The following is an 18,921-nucleotide window of genomic DNA, read 5'->3' on the forward strand; positions in this document are numbered from 1 at the left end:
CACGTTAATGCAGTCTTGGAAAGGGAGGAGTGAGCGGAGGGGTACTCAGTTGGTTGTAACGTGCAAACACACCGCTAGATGGCGCCAAATCCTACACACTGTACCTTTAAGCAAAATTAAGAATTCAAGACTTTTACTCACAGTGAAATATTTTATATATACAGTATATAGTGTGGTATTGCTATTTTTACTTAATTAAAAGATCTCAGTACTTCATCCACCAGGGCAAAAATCGCAACTCAAGCCTGAGCAGGTCTAATCAGCACATAATGGTTGGTATGAGGGGCCTTTAATCTATTTTAATGCATCATATTAAGTAAGTTAATCATATGTTTGTACAGGAAAATCAACCACGGTTAGATAAATGTAGTTAAGTAAAAAGTACAATATTTCCCTCTGGAATGTAACAGAGTAGAAGTATAAAACAGCATAAATTGGAAATACTCATGTGAAGTACACTCAAATTTGTTCTTGAGTGAATGTACTTTCCACCACTGGCGAGGTCAGATCGAGTGGAATAACCTGATGAAATAACCAGCTCACCTTTTGATTTCATCCGTTTATTCATTAGCTGTTATACTCATTCCACTGTTTGTGTGTGAAATGAAGGTCAGTCAGCCCCCTGATGGATTTTGGGGAGCTTTGAGGTCTTTTTAGGATCTGGCAGATCTTGACACACTCTGAGAAGCACATCCCCAATGTGTTAAAACATTCAGCTGAATTTTTTTTGTTGTTGGTATAATTAGGCTGCTTCAGAGAGGATCAAAGTCAGTGTATCCTCCGAGGGGCCTGGATCTGTGAGTGTGGAGTTCACTAATGCTAAAATGAGAGCCACCTCTCTTTTTTGGACTTAATAAGCGAGTGGGATGTGGTCGACTGACTGCGTGCCAAGGAAAGGCTGGGAGGAAAAAAAAAAGAAAGAGATGGAGAAAAGGGGTGAGGTGGAGCTAAATGAAGACATTTAAATGTGAATCTGACTGGTAGTGTTCACTGCAGCATGGCAGCAGAGCGGGGGGGGGGGGGGGGGGGGGGGGAGGGAGAGATAGAAAGGACAGCTCGCAGTGAAGGAGAAATGAAAAATCACCCAGCATGACCACTGCCCTTGGCCACTGTCCATCTGACAGCAGCCGCCCATAGGTGTCAATGTGTGTGTGTGCGTGTGCTTTGTCTGTGTGCATGCATGCAAGTCTCTTCACATAGAGAGTGTTTCTAAAAAGTGTCTGCCTGAAGACAACCGGATTTTCTGCGTTATATGTGGGTGTCTATTTCAAAATAATTAGATTCACCGTGCAGCGCTGCGAGCTGCATGTCCTCATGCTTCTTGTTAAAAATGAATTTGTACACACGTGTAACGTCACTCACCCTGAAACTGTGTTTGGATGTGTTTTTTTAAAAGAGCAGCTTCCTTTATGAGGTTTTCTTCATGACTATTCTTCTGTGTCAAAGGCTCTCAGGTTCTGTGTTTTTCCCCTTGAGCCAAAGGCAGTTGGTTGTCAGAGGTCTTTTGTATTCAGTGAGAGTAGTTATTGCCCTCTCACCGACTGTTGAAGGGGAGGAGGGGGGAAGCGGGCTGAGCAGGTGGACAGTCAGATCGTGTATTATGGGATGATGGTGGGAGGCTGAGACTGGTGCACTGTGGGGAAAGGCATCCTCTGATTTCACATCAAGGATTTCTTTTTTAATCAGAGAGTAATTAACATGAAATTACACCCGGTAATAATTCTCGTGATGGATGTGTAATCATGTTTGCTGCAGTGTTGCTGTTGTTGCACGCAGCATCATTACAGCAGTTTATCATGTACTTTCTCCTGTATTTTATTTTCTGTTTGTTAACGATGAGTCGATTAATTGATTAGAAAATGAATTCATTTAAACTATTTTGATAATTGATTAATTTTTAAGTCAATTTTTAAGAAAAAAAAAGCCAAATATTTTATGCCTTTCAAAGGTGAGAATTTTCTGTTTTTCTTTGTCTTACATTATAGTAACTGAATATATTTGGTTACTAAATTACATGACATTCAATGACATCAACTTGGCCTCTAGGAAATTGTTATGGATATTTTTTTTCGGATGTTTTGCGGACTAAGTGATTAATCGATTGAGAAAATAATTGGCAGATTAATGGATAATGAAAATAACCATTAGTTGTAGCCTTGTATTGTTGTATTGTATTGCAGTTGTATTAGTAACGTATGTATTTTGCACAACAGGTTTTAATCATAGATGAGTTACTGTATCTCAAGTATATCTTTAAAAGCACCTACTTCATCATATAGAAATATTTCTATTAGGGCTGTGAAAGTTAACGCAATAACGCGTTAAGGCAAATTTTTTTAACATCACTAATTTCTTAATGCATTAACGTAATCAATCTTTCGGAGTTTGTAGCGGGCTCAGTTTTTAAGCTAGAATGAAGATACTGGTATCATAAGAAACAAAAAAAAAACAAGGAATCCATTGGTACCAACCATGTCATACAAGGTTGTCCCAAAAGAGGCTATATAACGCTCCAAACTTGCACTAAATTTTGGCGAGGTAAAACTGGCATGGTTATTTTCAAAGGGTTCCCTTGACCTCTGACCTCAAGATATGTTACGAGTCTCCCCTTTACAGACATGCCCACTTTATGATAATCACATGCAGATTTGGGTAACTCGTAGTCATGTTATGATTTGAGCATATATTTCTAAGTTAAATGCAGTACCTGTGAGGGTTTCTGGACAATATTTGTCATTGTTTTGTGTTGTTAATTGATTTCCAATAATAAATATATACATACATTTGCATAAAGCAAGCATATTTGCCCACTCCCATGTTGATAAGAGTATTTAATACTTGACAAATCTCCCCTTCAGGTACATTTTGAACAGATCAAAAATGTGCGATTCATTTGCGATTAATCGCGATTAACTATGGACAATCATGCGATTAATCGCAATTAAATATTTGAATCGATTGACAGCCCTAATTTTCTAGGCTATAATTAAATGAGTTTGTTTTATTCACACATAAATAACAGTAGATGTGTTTAATATTTTTGGCATTCTGTCATCCGACTATTGATGTCCAATACGCTCTGCTTCAAGCTGTGAGCCCAGAGCTTACCCACTTCTGCTAATGAACACATGCCGTAGTAGGCAATAGACTACAGATCAATACACTCACAGGAAATCTCTTTCACTCACATGTACGACACAATGAAAGACTCACGCGCAGAGAAACACCATTTTGATACTGAGATCCGGGGAGCGATTGCGATATGGATTGTACCACAGGAGAGGGAGAAGGAGGAGGAGGAAGGAAGGAAGGACATGGAGGAGATGATTGTGCCACCAGAGCCAGGAAGATTGTAACACCTTAGCAACAAACAAGCCAAGCCTCCTACTGAGGAGGAGCCACACAGAGACACACACACACATACACACACTTGTGCACCACACAAACACAAGTAGACAGCTGAAGACAGATGGATGATCTTGATGGAACTATTCTGGCAGCTGTATAAATGAGACAGGGAGCAGACACTTGGAAAACACACCCTGTCCTAGTGTCTTTTTTCCCTCCACAAACACACATCCATCTTTTTTTCCCTGACTAACCCTGCCTGTTTTTCTCTCCCTGGTTGCCACTGATCTTTTTCTCCTGCGATCTCCCCTCATTTAGCGGGTCCAGCTTGTGTGTGCACTGCTGCTTTACCACCAGCCGTTACCCGCTGCCTTCCCCCTCCTCTCCCCGGCACGCAGGGAGAAAGATGGAGGGGAGGGGATGATGGGGATGGGAGGGATGAGCAATAAAGAGCAGGGACTCTGCACAGTCTGAGAGGAGCAGCAGAGAGAGAGAGAGAAAATAAAGGAGGGAAAGGGAAAGACGAGAAGCAGGATCCTTCTGCATTGTATGGATCGCCTATTGGAACAAGGAGGGGCATGTAGAGGGAGGGACATTGGAGATTCCTATCAGTGAGAGCAGGAGAGAGAAACGCAGAGTGTGAGCCGTGCATGTGTGAGGGTGTGTGTATGTGTGTTTGTGACTGGACTCGTTGAACCTGTGTCTCTATCGGGGAAGCAGTGACTCGGCTCAGCGCCTCCACTGTGCCGGCGTCGTGTTGTCATGCTCAACGCCTGATGCGCTCAGAGGACACGGGCCGCCCGGGAGACAGCGAGAGGGGCGTGATGGCCGGACGCGCCCCGGCTCGGTCATGCATCTTTAGATATCCGCCCGGGCTTCTGTTGGCTTCTCCTCCTGATCCCCTTCAGCACTCGTCAACGTCCTTCCTGTGCGTCTCTGCGAGGCTGCCTGCCTTCCTGCCGCTGCGCTCTCTGAATGGATGCTGCTGTCAACAGACATGTGTGGCTTGCAGCGAGAGCCCATGATCTGGACTGGACTGCATACAGCTCTGGGTGTACTGTGCCATGCTGCTTTAGGGTGACACTGATGAATTTTTAAAGACTTTACCTTTACGGCTGCTGTTGATCACATTCTTGATGACGTGATGATGCGGAGCAGTTGTTATTCTGAATTGAATTTTTTTTTCCGCTCTGAGTGAAGAGGATGGAACATATGAGATGCGGGTGCTGCACATAAAAAATAAGGTCAAGTAAATAATTACCATCAGGAATGAGGCACCATAATGAAGATTTATTTGCCTCTGTAGCTGCATACATATGCAGTGGATAGATTGTAATTGGGTGTTTTCTAGGAACAAAAGAGCTGCTTGGATTGCACTGACAGTGTGTTGAATGTTGTCAGGAAGAGTGGATTTCTTTCCTGTGTCCAAGAGATATGAAAAGAGAAGAAATCCGTGACTGAAATTAAAATCTGAAACAAAGAAATCGGGATTTGGGGGATGGATAAAACCAGCAGCCGCTCTACTGTTGTATCTTCCAAGGAGAAACTTAATCTCCCTCCATGTAAGTTTTTTGTCTCGGTTGCGCCATCAGATTCTCTCACATCCCAACACGCTGGCAAACTGTCAGTCGTTCATGTCGCTCTGTCTGGTTTCATTCATCTACTGTGTGTCCACTGAAGCCTGACCACATGAGCGGAGGCGGCGCCCTGCAGCAACGCACCACCTACCTCATCTCCCTCACCCTGGTCAAGGTAGAGGCTGTAGAGGAGAATGGAGGGGAGGCCAAGAACAGCGCCCAGGGGAAGGAGGTGGAGGCCGGGCCCGGAGGAAGGGCAGGAGAAGAGGCCGGGGCCAGAGTGGTGGCTGAAGGTGAAGCTCCTGAGCGGGCTGAGAATGGAGCTGGACAACCACAAAGAGCTGAACATGCTGCTATTGTGAAAGGGGGCAAGTTGACTGATGAGCTCAGAGATGGAGAGAGAAAAGCCCTCAGCCCCCTGACGGATAAACTGCCCTCCACTGGTGATGTCCCGAGCAAAGGGAGTGAAAAGCCACCGTGCAACCTCTCGATCCCTTTCCCTGCTGAGAGAGTTCAGAAGACAAAGTCTGCAGAGATTGACTTAACACAAGTTGAGAAGACGCCTTCCACCCCAGAGGCAAAGCAATGCAGGTCGCCATCATTGACCACAACGCCTCCGACAGAGGTGGTCGAGCCCAGTCGCACCCCGACCAGGACCTGCCTCCCTATCCGTCCGGTGGGACAGCGTCCCGTGAGTCTGCTGAAGTCTCACAGCAACGTTGCCACCCGCGGCCGCGAGTCCAGGGACGGTAGAGAACGCAGCCCTACCTCAGCACAGAGCCTGGACCGGAAGGACTGCCGCATGCCGACGCGCTCGCCAGGCCCCTGTAGGGCCTCGTGGGCTGAGGCGAGCAGGCCCGAAGGATGGAGGGACCTGCGGGACGAAACTCAGGCTGGAATACCTCTGGAGATCGGAGGTGGCATGGTTGCAGTGATGAGAGACATCCCCAGGAAGGACAGACTGAAGGCGGGTTCGGCCTCCCTTCCTGCACCCGCCTCACCAAGGCAACAAACCGGCACGCAAAGGTAAAAGCCGCACGCTGGATAACAGTGACCTGAACAACCTCTCTGAAGACCTGGGGCTGACCCAGCAGGCCCAGCAGGGCCACCGAGGCTCCGCTAAAGACAGGAAGATGCTCAAGTTCATCAGCGGCATTTTCACAAAGAGCAGCTCGGGGGCGGCGGGGTCATCATCGACAGCGCCTCCTGTCTACATACAGAGAGACTCCAGTGAGGAGGAAGGTAGGAGGTCACGAACACAACTTCACCTCTTCATCTCTAAATCATGTTGACTACATCCATGACGACAAACCATCATCAGACACACTCCTGTCTTCAGATCCTTTGCCAAACAATTATCAGACACATAGCTCCTTCATGTGTGCACAGGCATCCATTTGGAGTCGGGGTGGGGTTGGGTGGGGTTGATTTTTTGAAGTACCCCATAAAGAATACATTTACAGCCTTTAATATCATCACGTGCCAAACATTTTCCCGGAGCCAAATTGACGACAGATGGAGTTCTTTGATCTGAGAACTGACAATAGAATCGTCTTGGACAGTCTTAATCTAATTCCCCTCAGAGCTCGGGCAGATTTCACACCGCTGGAGGGGTAATCTCTGCACTCGCACATGCACACTTAAGCAGCGTTCCCAGAATGGGTTTAAATCTCATAATGAAGCCAAAGGGGAAAGGAGCTGGTGGCATGATCACGGATGGGTTGCGCTGCTCCGATTGTTTTTTTCTGTTGCTTTATTTCCATAAAGAGGGAAAGACATGAGGCGATATATGTTCACCCACGTCAAAAAAAGGGAAATGTACATCCACAGCCAATCAAGAACATTTCTAATCCCGTTTTTGATATTCCACCCACTACATGTTCTGCCACTACATGGGGGCTTCATTTTTTTTTCGCCTTCCCTCTCATTCGTGTCTTTGTCTCTGTCAGGCATTCAATTTAAATTCCATCATCATGTCAGAAGCATTCATGTGGCATTTTAAGATTTAGGATCGTTGAGTTGCCGTCGCTGCTTCCCCCCCCGCTTCGCTGTGTGTCGACGGCTGCGGCGTACAACAGTGCGTCTCTTTCACAAACATGTTTGCTCAAAGAAAGAGCGTGTGTGTGTTTTATGTATTCATTCACTCATTGTGTATTCACACTGTTACACACGCAAGTAGTGAGACTAGCCCTGCCAACACACACACACATACATTTGCACACATACATACACACACACACACACACCGAGGGCAAGAGGAAGTGTTGCCATGGCAACCGGCAGGACTGCTGCTTCTGCTGCTGCTACAGAGGCAGAGTCTGATGAAACAGAGGGGTGGAGGAGGAGGAGGAGGAGGAGGCGGTGTATGTGTGTGTATGTGTGTGTGACCGTGCATTGACACACAGGCTGAGAGGATTCGGAAAATTATATATATAAGTTAGAAAATTGGCAGTTTTGGTCGTGAGCTACAGGCGACATGTGGGAGGTTGCAGAGTGGATCACACATGATTGGTTTGGAGCAGAGAGTGTGGATAATTGGCTTTCTGTATAAATCTGTGTGTCGAAGCAGCAGAAGGATCACACTGTCTGATCACTGTTGGCAACAGCAGCAGGCCATAAAGAGAGCTTTGACTCTGACAAAGATAGACAAACTCTCTGTTTGTGTGGTAGGACTTGCCCTGTTTCCCAGAGAGCTGCCTGCAGCAGCAGCTCGTAATGTATAATGCCCCCCCCCCCTCCCCTTTTTCCTCATCTGAATCACATCATCATCACCGGCTGCATCTGTGCAGTGTTGGCCTGGGCGCTCCATAGATTTAGAGGCAGGCTCGAGTTTAATCATCATCTGTCTTTGAAGGACACTTCACACACTCACACCCAGGATGGCGGGCACTACAGTCTGCCAAAACCTCCTGGTCTCCTCTGTTGTCTTTCTCTGTTTTATTGCTGTCCTTCTTTTGTGTTTTCGGACTATTGTTGTCTCTGAATTAGCTTTAGCAGCATGATGCTCTGACTTTTTTTCTAGCAGGTCAAAAATTTCACATATCCAGTGAAATATGTCAACTATCTAATTGATGGATTGGCCTAAAATTGTGTTTTGTGATTCAACATCATGGTTCCCAGATGTTGAATCTTAATGACTTTTTATCTGCAGTAGCGCCATCATCAGTTCAAAATTTGTCCAATACTGGTTTATGACTAAATTCCTGCAATGACATTCCCATAAGCCACAGCTGTACTTTGTGTTTACTGCTCAATAGCACATGTTAGCATTCTAACATGCTAAACTACGATAGTGAATATTATACCCATAGACTGCAGACTATATAAGAAGTGGACGTAGTCACAGTGACGTCACTCATTGGTTTGTGGACGGCCGTTTTGAAACCTGTAGATTTGTCTTCTCTACAAAGTAATAAATACACTCAGTTGTCCGTTTATTAGGTACACTTATCTAAAACGAATGCAGTCAAATACAACATTCCTGTAATAAATCCTCCCTTCATGAAAATTATAATGTTCAGTTTTTGTTGGAATTTTTTTTTAAATGGTGTTGATTCAACTGTGTGATCATTTTTGAGGCTGCAGTTTGTGGTGCTGTTGAATTGTATTGCGTTATACTGGCATGTGTTTCTATTATTTTGTCCACCTTATTATAACAATAAGAATAAGGTTAAATATAGCATGTATAGCCCAACGCAGTTCAACAGCGCCACAAACTAGAGCCTCCAAAAATGATCGTACAGTTGAATCAACACCTCTTTAAAACAGATTTAACACAAATTGATCATTGTAACCTTCATGAAGGGAGGATTTATTGCATTAATTTTAGCTAGGTGTACCTAATAATCTGACAAATGTTTTTTTTCTGTCTCTGAATCAGTTTTAGTGTCTCCTCAGGCTCTCTTTCTCTTTATTCTCGTCCCTCTGAAGCTGCAGCTGGGTGTTTGGGTGTGGGGGTCACATCACATCAGGGGCAAACCACCTCTCTTTTACCCAGTAGGGATGTTGGCACAGCTGTGTGCAGCCCGACCCCTCTCACTACTGTACTGTATGATGTCTGTGCATGTGAGGGTTCATGTCACACCAAATAACACTCAACATTTTATGTTAAAAAATTCAAACTTGTATCAATTTTGAGATGAAATGATTTGTCAATTAATCGATTAGTCTTCCGGCAGAAAAATTGCATATTGTCATAAATTTTGATTATCGATTAATCGTTTCAGTCATTTTTAAAGCAAACATTACAAATATTCTCTGGTTCCAGCTTCTTCAATGTGGAGATTTGTGGTTTTATATCATTGTAAACTGAATATCTTTGGGTTTTGGACCATTGGTCGCACAAAATAAGATATTTGTACAGATGTGGATTTGTATTTCTTGATCTGAAATGGTGATGGGATTTTTTCCCCTGCAATTTTATGACATTTCATAGTCAAAAGGTTAATCCAAGAATCGAAAAAAGAATCGTTAGTTGCAGCTCTAGTTCAGAGGAGAGATGCCGTTCAAATCCACAGACGAGTCTTTGAATGTCTGAGTGGCAGCTGAACTGAAGCATCCAGTAAAGGCCACAGTAACTCGTCACACAGTCGCCCGTCATTTACGACACACGGGGGGGCAAAGTGGATAACGAGTGGTGTGGCTGGATCTCGTTGGATCCCCCCGTCGTGACTGAAAGGTTGAATTCATTAAGACGACCTGCGAGGCCACGCATGTGCTTATGGCGACCAGTCACGCAGCAGCTGTGTGATGTATTGCTCTCCCAGAGGCCGTTATTATGGCTGCCCTTTTTACTGTACATGATCAAAATGATGAATCTCTGCCTCACTGACTGTTTGTCTCTGTCTGTCTCTCCCTAGTAAATATTGCCAACAGCCAGGAGTGGACCCTGAGCAGATCCATCCCAGAGCTCAGACTGGTGAGGCAAAACATGAACCAGTTACTGTAACACTCAGACAGTTCACACCTGCACCAGAAACAGGAAGGATTGATTCCTGTTATTCATAATTTTGTCATTTCATTAGAAAGGTCTATGCCAGTAGTTCTCTAATTTTATGTTAGCCTTGATTATGTTTAGGTCAAATTATTTCTTGATGCCAAAAATATTAATTAAGAGTATGAAATGAAGACTATATGTAATGATTTAAAGTAACATACATTTACACAATTATATTTTGAGTTACTTATGCTTTACTTGAGTATTACCATTTTCTGCCACTTTAAACATGTAGTACACTACATTTCAGAGCAAAATAGTGTAGTTTTTAATCTACTACATTTATTTTCTTTACTTTATTTGCAGATTAAGTTTATATATGATCGACTTGTAATTGCTATAGATTAAACTACCCATTAGTGTATAACGTTGTTATACAATTGGCTCTATATTACGACCAAATACACCATTAAAATTATGCTTACATGCCATAATAATCTACTTTAATAATATATTCTATAAAAGTAAGAAGAATGGCTACTAAACTAAATCTTATGTGATTTTACACCCAGTGGCTACTTTATTTGGTACACCTGTACAGTCTAATACAGTGGTTCCCAACCTATTTTCCTTGAAACCCCCCCCTACTTTTATCATCATCACCCTAAAAAAATTACAAATCCTCAACAAAATCCTCAATTTGAATAAAGTTATTCATTGTATTAAATGACTTAGTCTTTTTTTATTAAATCAACTTTATTAATACAAAATTAACAAGTTTCGTCAGCATGAATAAAGTGATGACGTCTTGACAGAGTCGCCAAGCGAATGCAGAATACACAATGTGATCTTTTTTGGTGGTTAAATAAATGTAATTTATGGTGTTGTTAGATTGCTGCTAATACAGGTGTGGGCCTCCATTTGTGTCCGTCAAGCGGGAGAGCAAAAAGGTTTTTGAATGAATGCAGTGAAAATGTAGTTTTTGAAAGGCTAAATGCCAACAAATATGGATTGAAGCAGAATATTTTGTTAGATTTTGCTACTAAGCAAAAATATATATCTTTTTAAGTAGTTTTGTATACAGACTTTTGTATACATTTTCCGGTAAGTGTGTTATTATGATTTTAGTTATACATGAGCAAATCTAATTTTGATAACCTCAGAACAAACTAATCCTGGCCTGTGATCTTTGGCGCCCTCCTAAGGGAGTCACGGACCCCAGGTTGGGAACCACTGGTCTAATACAGTCCAATACAACGGTTCTACCATAAAGTCTACTTTTTGCCTATAATATTCAGTTTTGTCATAAAAGTGTTCATGATAAGGACAAAACATTAGAAACATCTCTCAATATAATGTTGTCTAGTACAACAACACCTATAACTACGACCTCAGTAATAAACATGTAAATTAGTTTACACATTAAAGAACATGTCAACACAAACTGAACAGTATGAGCGTCATATTGATAGATGTTATGGCAGGCAGATTGTGCCGGTGTACCTAATAAAGTGGCCACTGAATGTATAATAATATAAGATTTTGTTAAGTGGTCATTTTTCATTATAGGTACTGTTACTTATCAATATTTTGGGACATTTTGCTTATAATATTTTTACTTAAATGCAGGACTTTCACTTAATTTTGACAAAGTATTTTTGTAATGTGATATTTCTACTTTTGCTAAAATAAAGTGTCTTAATACTTCTTCCATCACTGACTAAAAAAGGAACAAAAACATATTCGATGGAGGAACTCTATGTTTTAATTCAGTCTGAGAGTTATATTTGAAACATTACACTGTGATCGAGCGTGCACGCTGACCCTGAATGAACGGTGTTGTATTTCCTTCCCTCTTCTCTCAGGGCATTCTGGGAAGTCTAAAAAGTGGCAAGTCAGCGTTGGTGAACAAATACATCACAGGCAGTTATGTCGCGCTTGAGAGGCCTGATGGTGAGAAACATTAAACACACCTTCTATATTGTGTGCCCTTTACAAAGGTGGAATGGACTGCAACTAAGTGCTTTACTTTTTAATCATGTACTGTACTTATGTACAAATTTGAGGTACTTTACATGACTATTTTCATCTCATGCCACTTCACACCACTTCTATCAACTATATTACATAAAATGTGGGAAATATTGTACTTTTTACTCACTACAATTATCTGACAGCTTTGGTTACTTGACAAATTAAGATTTTTGCACACAAAACATATGAAAATGTAGAGCTGAAACAATTAGTTGAATAATCAATTGAGAGAAAATTAATTGGCAACAATTTTGATAATTGTTAGTCATTTTTCATGCAAAAACAATTCATCCTTCCAGCTTCACAAATGTGAAGATTAGCTGCTTTTCTATTTAATTATACCAATCATTTTAATTTATTTGTAATACATTTTAGGTTTGTACTGTTGGTTGGACAAAACAAACATTGTGAAGGTGTCACTTTGGGTTCTGGGTCATTGTGACGGCATTCCTCACTATTTGTAGAATTTTTACAAACCAAACAATCAATCGATTATTGGAGTTTAATAATCCATTATGAAAATAATCATTAGTTAATAGTTCAAAATGAGCTCCACCTCAACTACAGTTCTGCTTTTACTAGGGCTGATTAAAATATTTAATTGCACATTTTTTATCTGTTCAAAATGTACCTTAAAGGGAGATTTTTCAAGTATTTAATACTCTTATAAACATGGGATGGGGCAAATATGCTGCTTTATGCAAATGTATGTATATATTTATTATTAGATATAATAAACAACACAAAACAATGACAAATATTGTCCAGAAACCCTCACAGGTACTGCATTTAGCATAAAATATATGCTCAAATCCTAACATGGCAAACTCAAGCCCAACAGGCAACAACAGCTGTCAGTGTGTCAGTGTGCTGACTTTATTATGACTTGCCCCAAACTGCATATGATTATCATAAAGTGGGCATGTCTGTAAAGGGGAGACTCGTGGGTACCCATAGAACCCATTTTGATTGATTGATTGATTGACTCCTTAGGTTTGTAGTTTCATATGAAACTGTTGAATTAATGTGTTAAAAATTCGTTAACGCGTCATTGTCGAGTTAACTTTGACAGCCCTAGCTTTTACATTAATGCATGAGTAATAATAATCTAATGATATAATATATAATAGTTTATCAGTCACAGGGGACATTTTTCTGCATTAAGTACTTTTAAAAATGTAAGTACATTTTCCTGATTATCCTTACATAGTTTTACTTATGTAACATTTCCATTGCAGGACTTGAGAGTATGTTAACTCTGTGGTATTAGTACTTTTACTTAAGTAAATGATGTGAATACCTTCTCCACCACAGGTCCATTAAGTAGTTGAGTTCAATGTTAGTCAAAAATGTTTTTTGGTTTATAAATAACAATTCATATGAAATATATTTTTGGCTTCTTGCTTGCTGAGTGTCACATTTAATTATTTTTGTTGAGAGAGATGTTTTTCGTGCAGCCTGATAAGGCTTCATCCTCTGTCAGTCACGCTGCCAAATAACTTGTCTGTCATTGTTCTCGTCAGGTGGCAGGTATAAAAAGGAAGTACTGGTGGACGGACAGAGTCATTTATTGCTGATCCGGGAGGAAGCCGGACCACCTGATGCACAGGTGTGTGTGAGCGTGAGAGAGAGACACAGAGTGTTAGTGTGCAAAACTGTAATACCTGCAGTCTTCATCATCCGTCCTCCTCTTCCTCCTTCAGTTCAGCAGCTGGGTTGACGCAGTGATCCTGGTCTTCAGTCTGGAGCACGAGGGCAGCTTCCAAGAGCTCTACCAGCTCTACAGCCAGCTGAGTGCACACCGCTCGGACATCCCAGTCATAGTGGTCGGCACCCAAGGTCAGCACATGAATCACCACCACGTAGATTTAGTCTGGAAATAAACCATGGGGGACATGTCAAATACAGTACACTGTAAAACATTTTAAGCTCGTTCAATGTCTTTAAACGAGTTGTGAAAATGTAAAACCGACGAAGTTCAATCAAAAACTGCTTAGGAGCACGTTAGATTTGATTTCCATTTACGTTTTCACATCTTGAAGAATCAGTTCTTCTTCTGACAGCCGCGGAGCCGCTTTGCACCAGAGTCAGTATAAAGACGACATCTCTTATTGACTTTGTTAGATTGTAAGTGTACAAGGGAGTGAAGTGAACGTTCTTCCTGATGGTTGACATTGTTTTCTTTATTATAAGAGGAAACAACTGTGACATATATTAACTTATGTATTGAAGACAAACAGCAAGTTTCCACCATGATGTGTTTTCTTCAGAAAGATCTCTGGAGAGTTTTAGCTCTCAAACAATGCATGCTGAGAAGTCTGCTGATAACGCTGAGCTTTAGAAAAATACATTTTATTTATTCATTCATCATTTCAAGTCTAAAGACTTATGAAGTCATGTTTGTCATATATGATAGTAAACTAAATTTTGGGGGGTTTTGGACTGTTGGTTGGATAAATCAAGCAATTTGAGGACATCACCTTGGGCTATTTCTTTCTTTTTTTTTTAACATTATGTAGGCAATTAATCAATTAATCAAGAAAATAATCGGCCTAGAATAAAAGTCCTAGAAGCAAACTACAAGCCTGTATTATATATAGGGTTGCAAAATTTCTGAGAACAGTCAAGGTGGAAACTTTAAATGGGAATTAATGGAAAATAATGGGAATAAAATAGAAATTTTACCATATCATAGGCAGACATAATACACATAATCCATTAATTCGTCAAATACATAGAGGGTGAAATGTTCAGATTATAGTTTAAAGTGAACAGCTAATTTATAAAATTAACGTTTTACAATTAAGAATGAATGGAAATGAATGAATTAAAACTCCTCAATTAGCATGCTCAATCAAGCTACATCCCACACAGCTAGATATCACAAAAACTAGCAGTTAACAAGTTAATGGTGCACTTTGCTTAAGGCTACTATCTGCTGCATGGTGGTTAACTGACGTATCACAAAAAATGTTAAATACATTCACTCCAGTAATTTAATCAAAACTTACAGGAAAGCATGTGTTAGTCCTTTGGGTCTGGCAGTGCAGTAGTGTGGCTGCACATGTGATGGGAGGATGCACTGTGCATGCAGAGGGATGTCATTTTACTGAATTCCCCTGCTGGCAGATGATCTGTAGTACATGTGATGGAAGAGTGCTCTGCTGGATACAGTGCATGGTTACAGACCTACACTCCCTCCTGAGATTAGAAATGCTTCATCCCTGGACACTTTCAAAAAACACCTCAAGCACCACCTGTTCATCGAGGCCTATGACCTCTAACTCTTCCTACACATCACTTGTTTTAATATCCTTATCTTTCCTTTGTTTTTTATATGTCAGTATGATTTTGTGTGCCCTCTTTGTAAAGCGTCGTTGGGTTTATTGAAAGGCGCTATATAAATCCAATTTATTATTATTATTATTATTATATTGCTTTTTTTATTTGTAGCCTACAGACTCTTTGCTGTCGTTTTTAAATCCTAATTTACAGTTTTATTCACTGATGTTTTTTCCCCCAGATAAAATCAGTAGCACCAACCCTCGTGTGATAGAGGATCAGAGAGCCAGACAGTTGTGTATTGATGTGCGTCACTCCCTGTTTTATGAGACCTGTGCCACCTATGGGTTCAACGTTGATCGAGTGTTTTCAGAGGGTGAGTTGACTGACATTTTATCTGTGCTTGAAATAAAAAACACAGGGCGAGTGGCCTGATTCACCACAAGGAAAAAAAACTACTATTTATGACACATTATATGTCTGATGAGAAAAAAACATCTGCTGTGTGTTTTCCAGCTGCCCAGAAGATTGTTACTCAGAAGAAGCAGGCTGCGCTGCTGGCCTGCAAGTCTCTTCCCAACTCTCCCAGTCACTCTGGAGGCTCCACCCCCGGCTCAGCATCGTTTCCTGGACAGGTACCTAACAGCCTTTATTTCAGTATTTACATTTAACACTTTATACTACATTTTGAAGGCAAATATTGTACTTTTTACTCCACTATATTTATTTTAAAGCTACCTTTCGAATTCAGATTAGTAATACAAAATATAAATCAACTAATCAATTATTACATATAATTACAAGTATATGAAGTAGTTAAAATTAGCTCCACCTTTACCAGCTGCAACATTCAAGTGATGGACACATTAATGCATCACTAATTATAAATCCAGCGATTTGATATATTTTATTCTGAAATTCTATTCTATTCCAAAATAATGCTACACTGTTTTTATCCCACTAAACAAAGTATTGTATGATTTCCACTGAAAAAGAAAAACTAAATAGAATAGAAAACTAAATTTCTTCATCACTGAGATATTACATTGAACAGAGTCACTGAAAAACTGTACAGCTTTAACATTGATCTCAACTGGGCACATAACTATCTTTGCTTCTTAAATCAATAAATAATATACAACATAGTTCTCCTTACCATATTTATATTGTACTGTCCTAAATGTACGTAGGAGGACTAGATTTACTTCCTTCTTCTTTTTCAAATGAATAGCCAATGAATGAAAATAAAAGCAATAATACTAATAATGATCCTAGCAAAACAATATTACTTAAGAAAACAAAACAACAACAAAAGAGCACTGGCGAAGAATAAGCTGGCCACCTTGATGACATCAATTTATAAAGAAATAATCAGACAACAACAACGACTAAAAACGAGAGTGGAAAGAGTGGACATGGACACATATATATATAAACAGACAAATATCAACAATGACAGAAAACAATGAGCTGACAGACATAGAACAGAGACATAGATAAATATCTAACGGCACAGATTCACACATAGAAATATTCCTAAAGCCCCGACAGAAGGACGGAAAAAATGTTGACATTATAGCGCTGAATACCAACACATTCAGGTGTGAAACTTGTTATTGTTCTTTTGTTTGGGTAAACAAGCAATATTATTTCCAGTCTAGACAGATATTACATAAGACCTGATAAAAATAGGCCACGGATCAAAGTGTTGTGCTGTTGCCATGCTGGTGCTTTCTTCAAAATTAAAGTACTTTCTCACTTTGACTGAGCATTTGTTATTGTTCTGCTCACCTTCATAAAGCTTCAGGGGCATGTTTTGGTGGTTTAGCAGCATATTTCAGTATTGAGTAAAAGAGACAACGTTATGCCAAGAAAAAGGTATTCCATGGAAAAGAATACATACATTTTTTTGAAAACATGACTCAGGTAGGATTTTCAGATAGTGTGAAGCTCTCTCTGAGCGGTTTAAGAGTTACATGCATTATAAAGTTAAAATCATCTATCAAACTGAAATCTAATTTTCAACACCATCTCCAAGACCGTCCATCACTCGCTCCACATCCATCTCAGCTCCATCAGTATCACGTTCCCATCGTTTACGACGAACGATGACTGAAAAATTCATACCGTCGATCATCACCCACTTTTGTTTGTACATCTATCTCACCTGTTTTTCATCTTTCATCCCATTCTCACTCTCTACATCTCTTCCCTCACGCCTCCATCCCCCCCCCCCCCTTACCTCCTGACCTCCTGACCCCGCTGTCCTCCCCTCACCCTCGCTCCTGCTCACAGGCCAGTAATGGCCCGAGTATTGGCTACGCCTACTCCCTCCCCTCCACCCCTGTGATCGCTCACAGAGATCTGCGGGTTATACAGGGAGAGGGGGCAGGCAGTGTGAACTCACGTTCGCAGAAGGGCATCCCCAGACGGCCCTCCCTCTTCAAGGTCAGTTGTTGCCAACTGCCGGTTGTCTCACACCTTTTAGTCTCCGGTCAACATCATTCATCATTTCATTCCATTCACTCTGCCTCTCCCTGCTGAAATCTCCTGCTCTTTTTTAAACACCCCGCTGCTGTTGTTTTCATTTCAGAACCGGGACACTGATAAGAAGTCCGGTGATCCTAAAGGAGACCAGAGCAACGCCCGAGGTGTTCCCATCAAACAGGTTTGGTTAACATTACAAAACAGAACACTAAATAAACGGACTTTTCAGTGATGCTTCAGTTTGCTTGCAGCACAATAATATGTACCAATTCCCTCTTCAGCAACAAGGTGGGAGCAAACTATTTATTTCATCTTACATAAGCAGCAAGAAAGAAAATCAGTTTCAACCTTTCTCGAGGGTGTTCTATTAATATTGTGCTTTCAGCTATTGTTGTTGAACCACTTTACACTTTGAAAGAATAGTGTGACTCTAAATTTAGGCAGATCCAGGGCGCCGTTTGTTGCGGGTGCACTGACCTCGGTTGTTGTTTTTGACAGAGCATCCTGTGGAAGAGAAGCGGCAGCTCTCTGAATAAGGAGTGGAAGAAGAAATACCTCACCCTGTCCAACAATGGCACGCTGTCCTACCACTCCAGCTCCAGTGTAAGAGAACACCACAGGATGGGTCGATGCAGCAGTAAAACACACAGTGAAAGATTCACAGTTTCCACTCTGGAGAAGATAATAAATCATATTCAGCTTTTTAGATTTAACTGCAGTCTGAACTTCAATGGTTTTCAGTACACGACTATTGCTTTGAAACTTTTTCTTACTATTGATTTATTTTCTTTTTTTTTCCAGAAAACATTCAGAGATATTTAACATTGTATTTGTCATTGAGTTTCCTGCACCACCACTGGTGGAAAGTACATTTACTTAAGTAGTGTACTTGAGTAAACAATTTTGAGGTACTTGTACTTTACTTGAGTATTTCCATTTTATGCTACTTTATAGTCCACTACAACTCAGAGACAACTATTGTACTTTTCCCACATTTACTTACTAACTTTAGTTACTAAAATTATGAGTAATAATAATAATCAGTAATATATCCAGTGGTGGAAGAAGTACTCTAAGTAAATAAGTAAGTAAGTAAATATCTTTTACTTAAGTAAAAGTAGGAATACTGCTCTGTAAAAACAATACTTTCCACATTTCACTTAAAGTACAAAAGTATTAACAACAAAATATACTTAAAGTATTAAAGTAAAAGTACTTGTTGGGCAGAATGGTCCCTTTGAGTGAGTTATATTATTA

At 40.6% G+C, this 18,921-nt stretch overlaps 1 protein-coding gene and 1 long non-coding RNA gene across 2 annotated transcripts in view; one reads left to right on the forward strand and one right to left on the reverse strand.

Moving 5' to 3' along the window:
* Window positions 1-15,403, reverse strand: LOC119490523. The gene is made up of 3 exons (XR_005207425.1): window positions 14,907-15,403; window positions 13,560-13,768; window positions 1-898 (listed from the first exon to the last, which is right to left on the reverse strand). It is a non-coding gene; the product is annotated as an uncharacterized LOC119490523 (long non-coding RNA).
* agap2 (ArfGAP with GTPase domain, ankyrin repeat and PH domain 2) overlaps window positions 3,332-18,921 on the forward strand; it is a 24,833-nt gene continuing 9,243 nt past the window's right edge. Inside the window, 11 exon segments of the mRNA XM_037773966.1 lie at window positions 3,332-5,925; window positions 5,927-6,167; window positions 9,785-9,843; window positions 11,727-11,814; window positions 13,419-13,504; window positions 13,599-13,734; window positions 15,419-15,553; window positions 15,694-15,812; window positions 17,473-17,625; window positions 17,771-17,845; window positions 18,163-18,267. Coding sequence (XP_037629894.1) covers window positions 5,038-5,925; window positions 5,927-6,167; window positions 9,785-9,843; window positions 11,727-11,814; window positions 13,419-13,504; window positions 13,599-13,734; window positions 15,419-15,553; window positions 15,694-15,812; window positions 17,473-17,625; window positions 17,771-17,845; window positions 18,163-18,267 — 2,085 coding nt within the window. The 5' untranslated portion in view covers window positions 3,332-5,037.

The sequence above is a fragment of the Sebastes umbrosus genome, chromosome 6 (assembly GCF_015220745.1).
Source record: "Sebastes umbrosus isolate fSebUmb1 chromosome 6, fSebUmb1.pri, whole genome shotgun sequence".
NCBI classification, from domain to species: Eukaryota; Metazoa; Chordata; class Actinopteri; order Perciformes; family Sebastidae; genus Sebastes; species Sebastes umbrosus.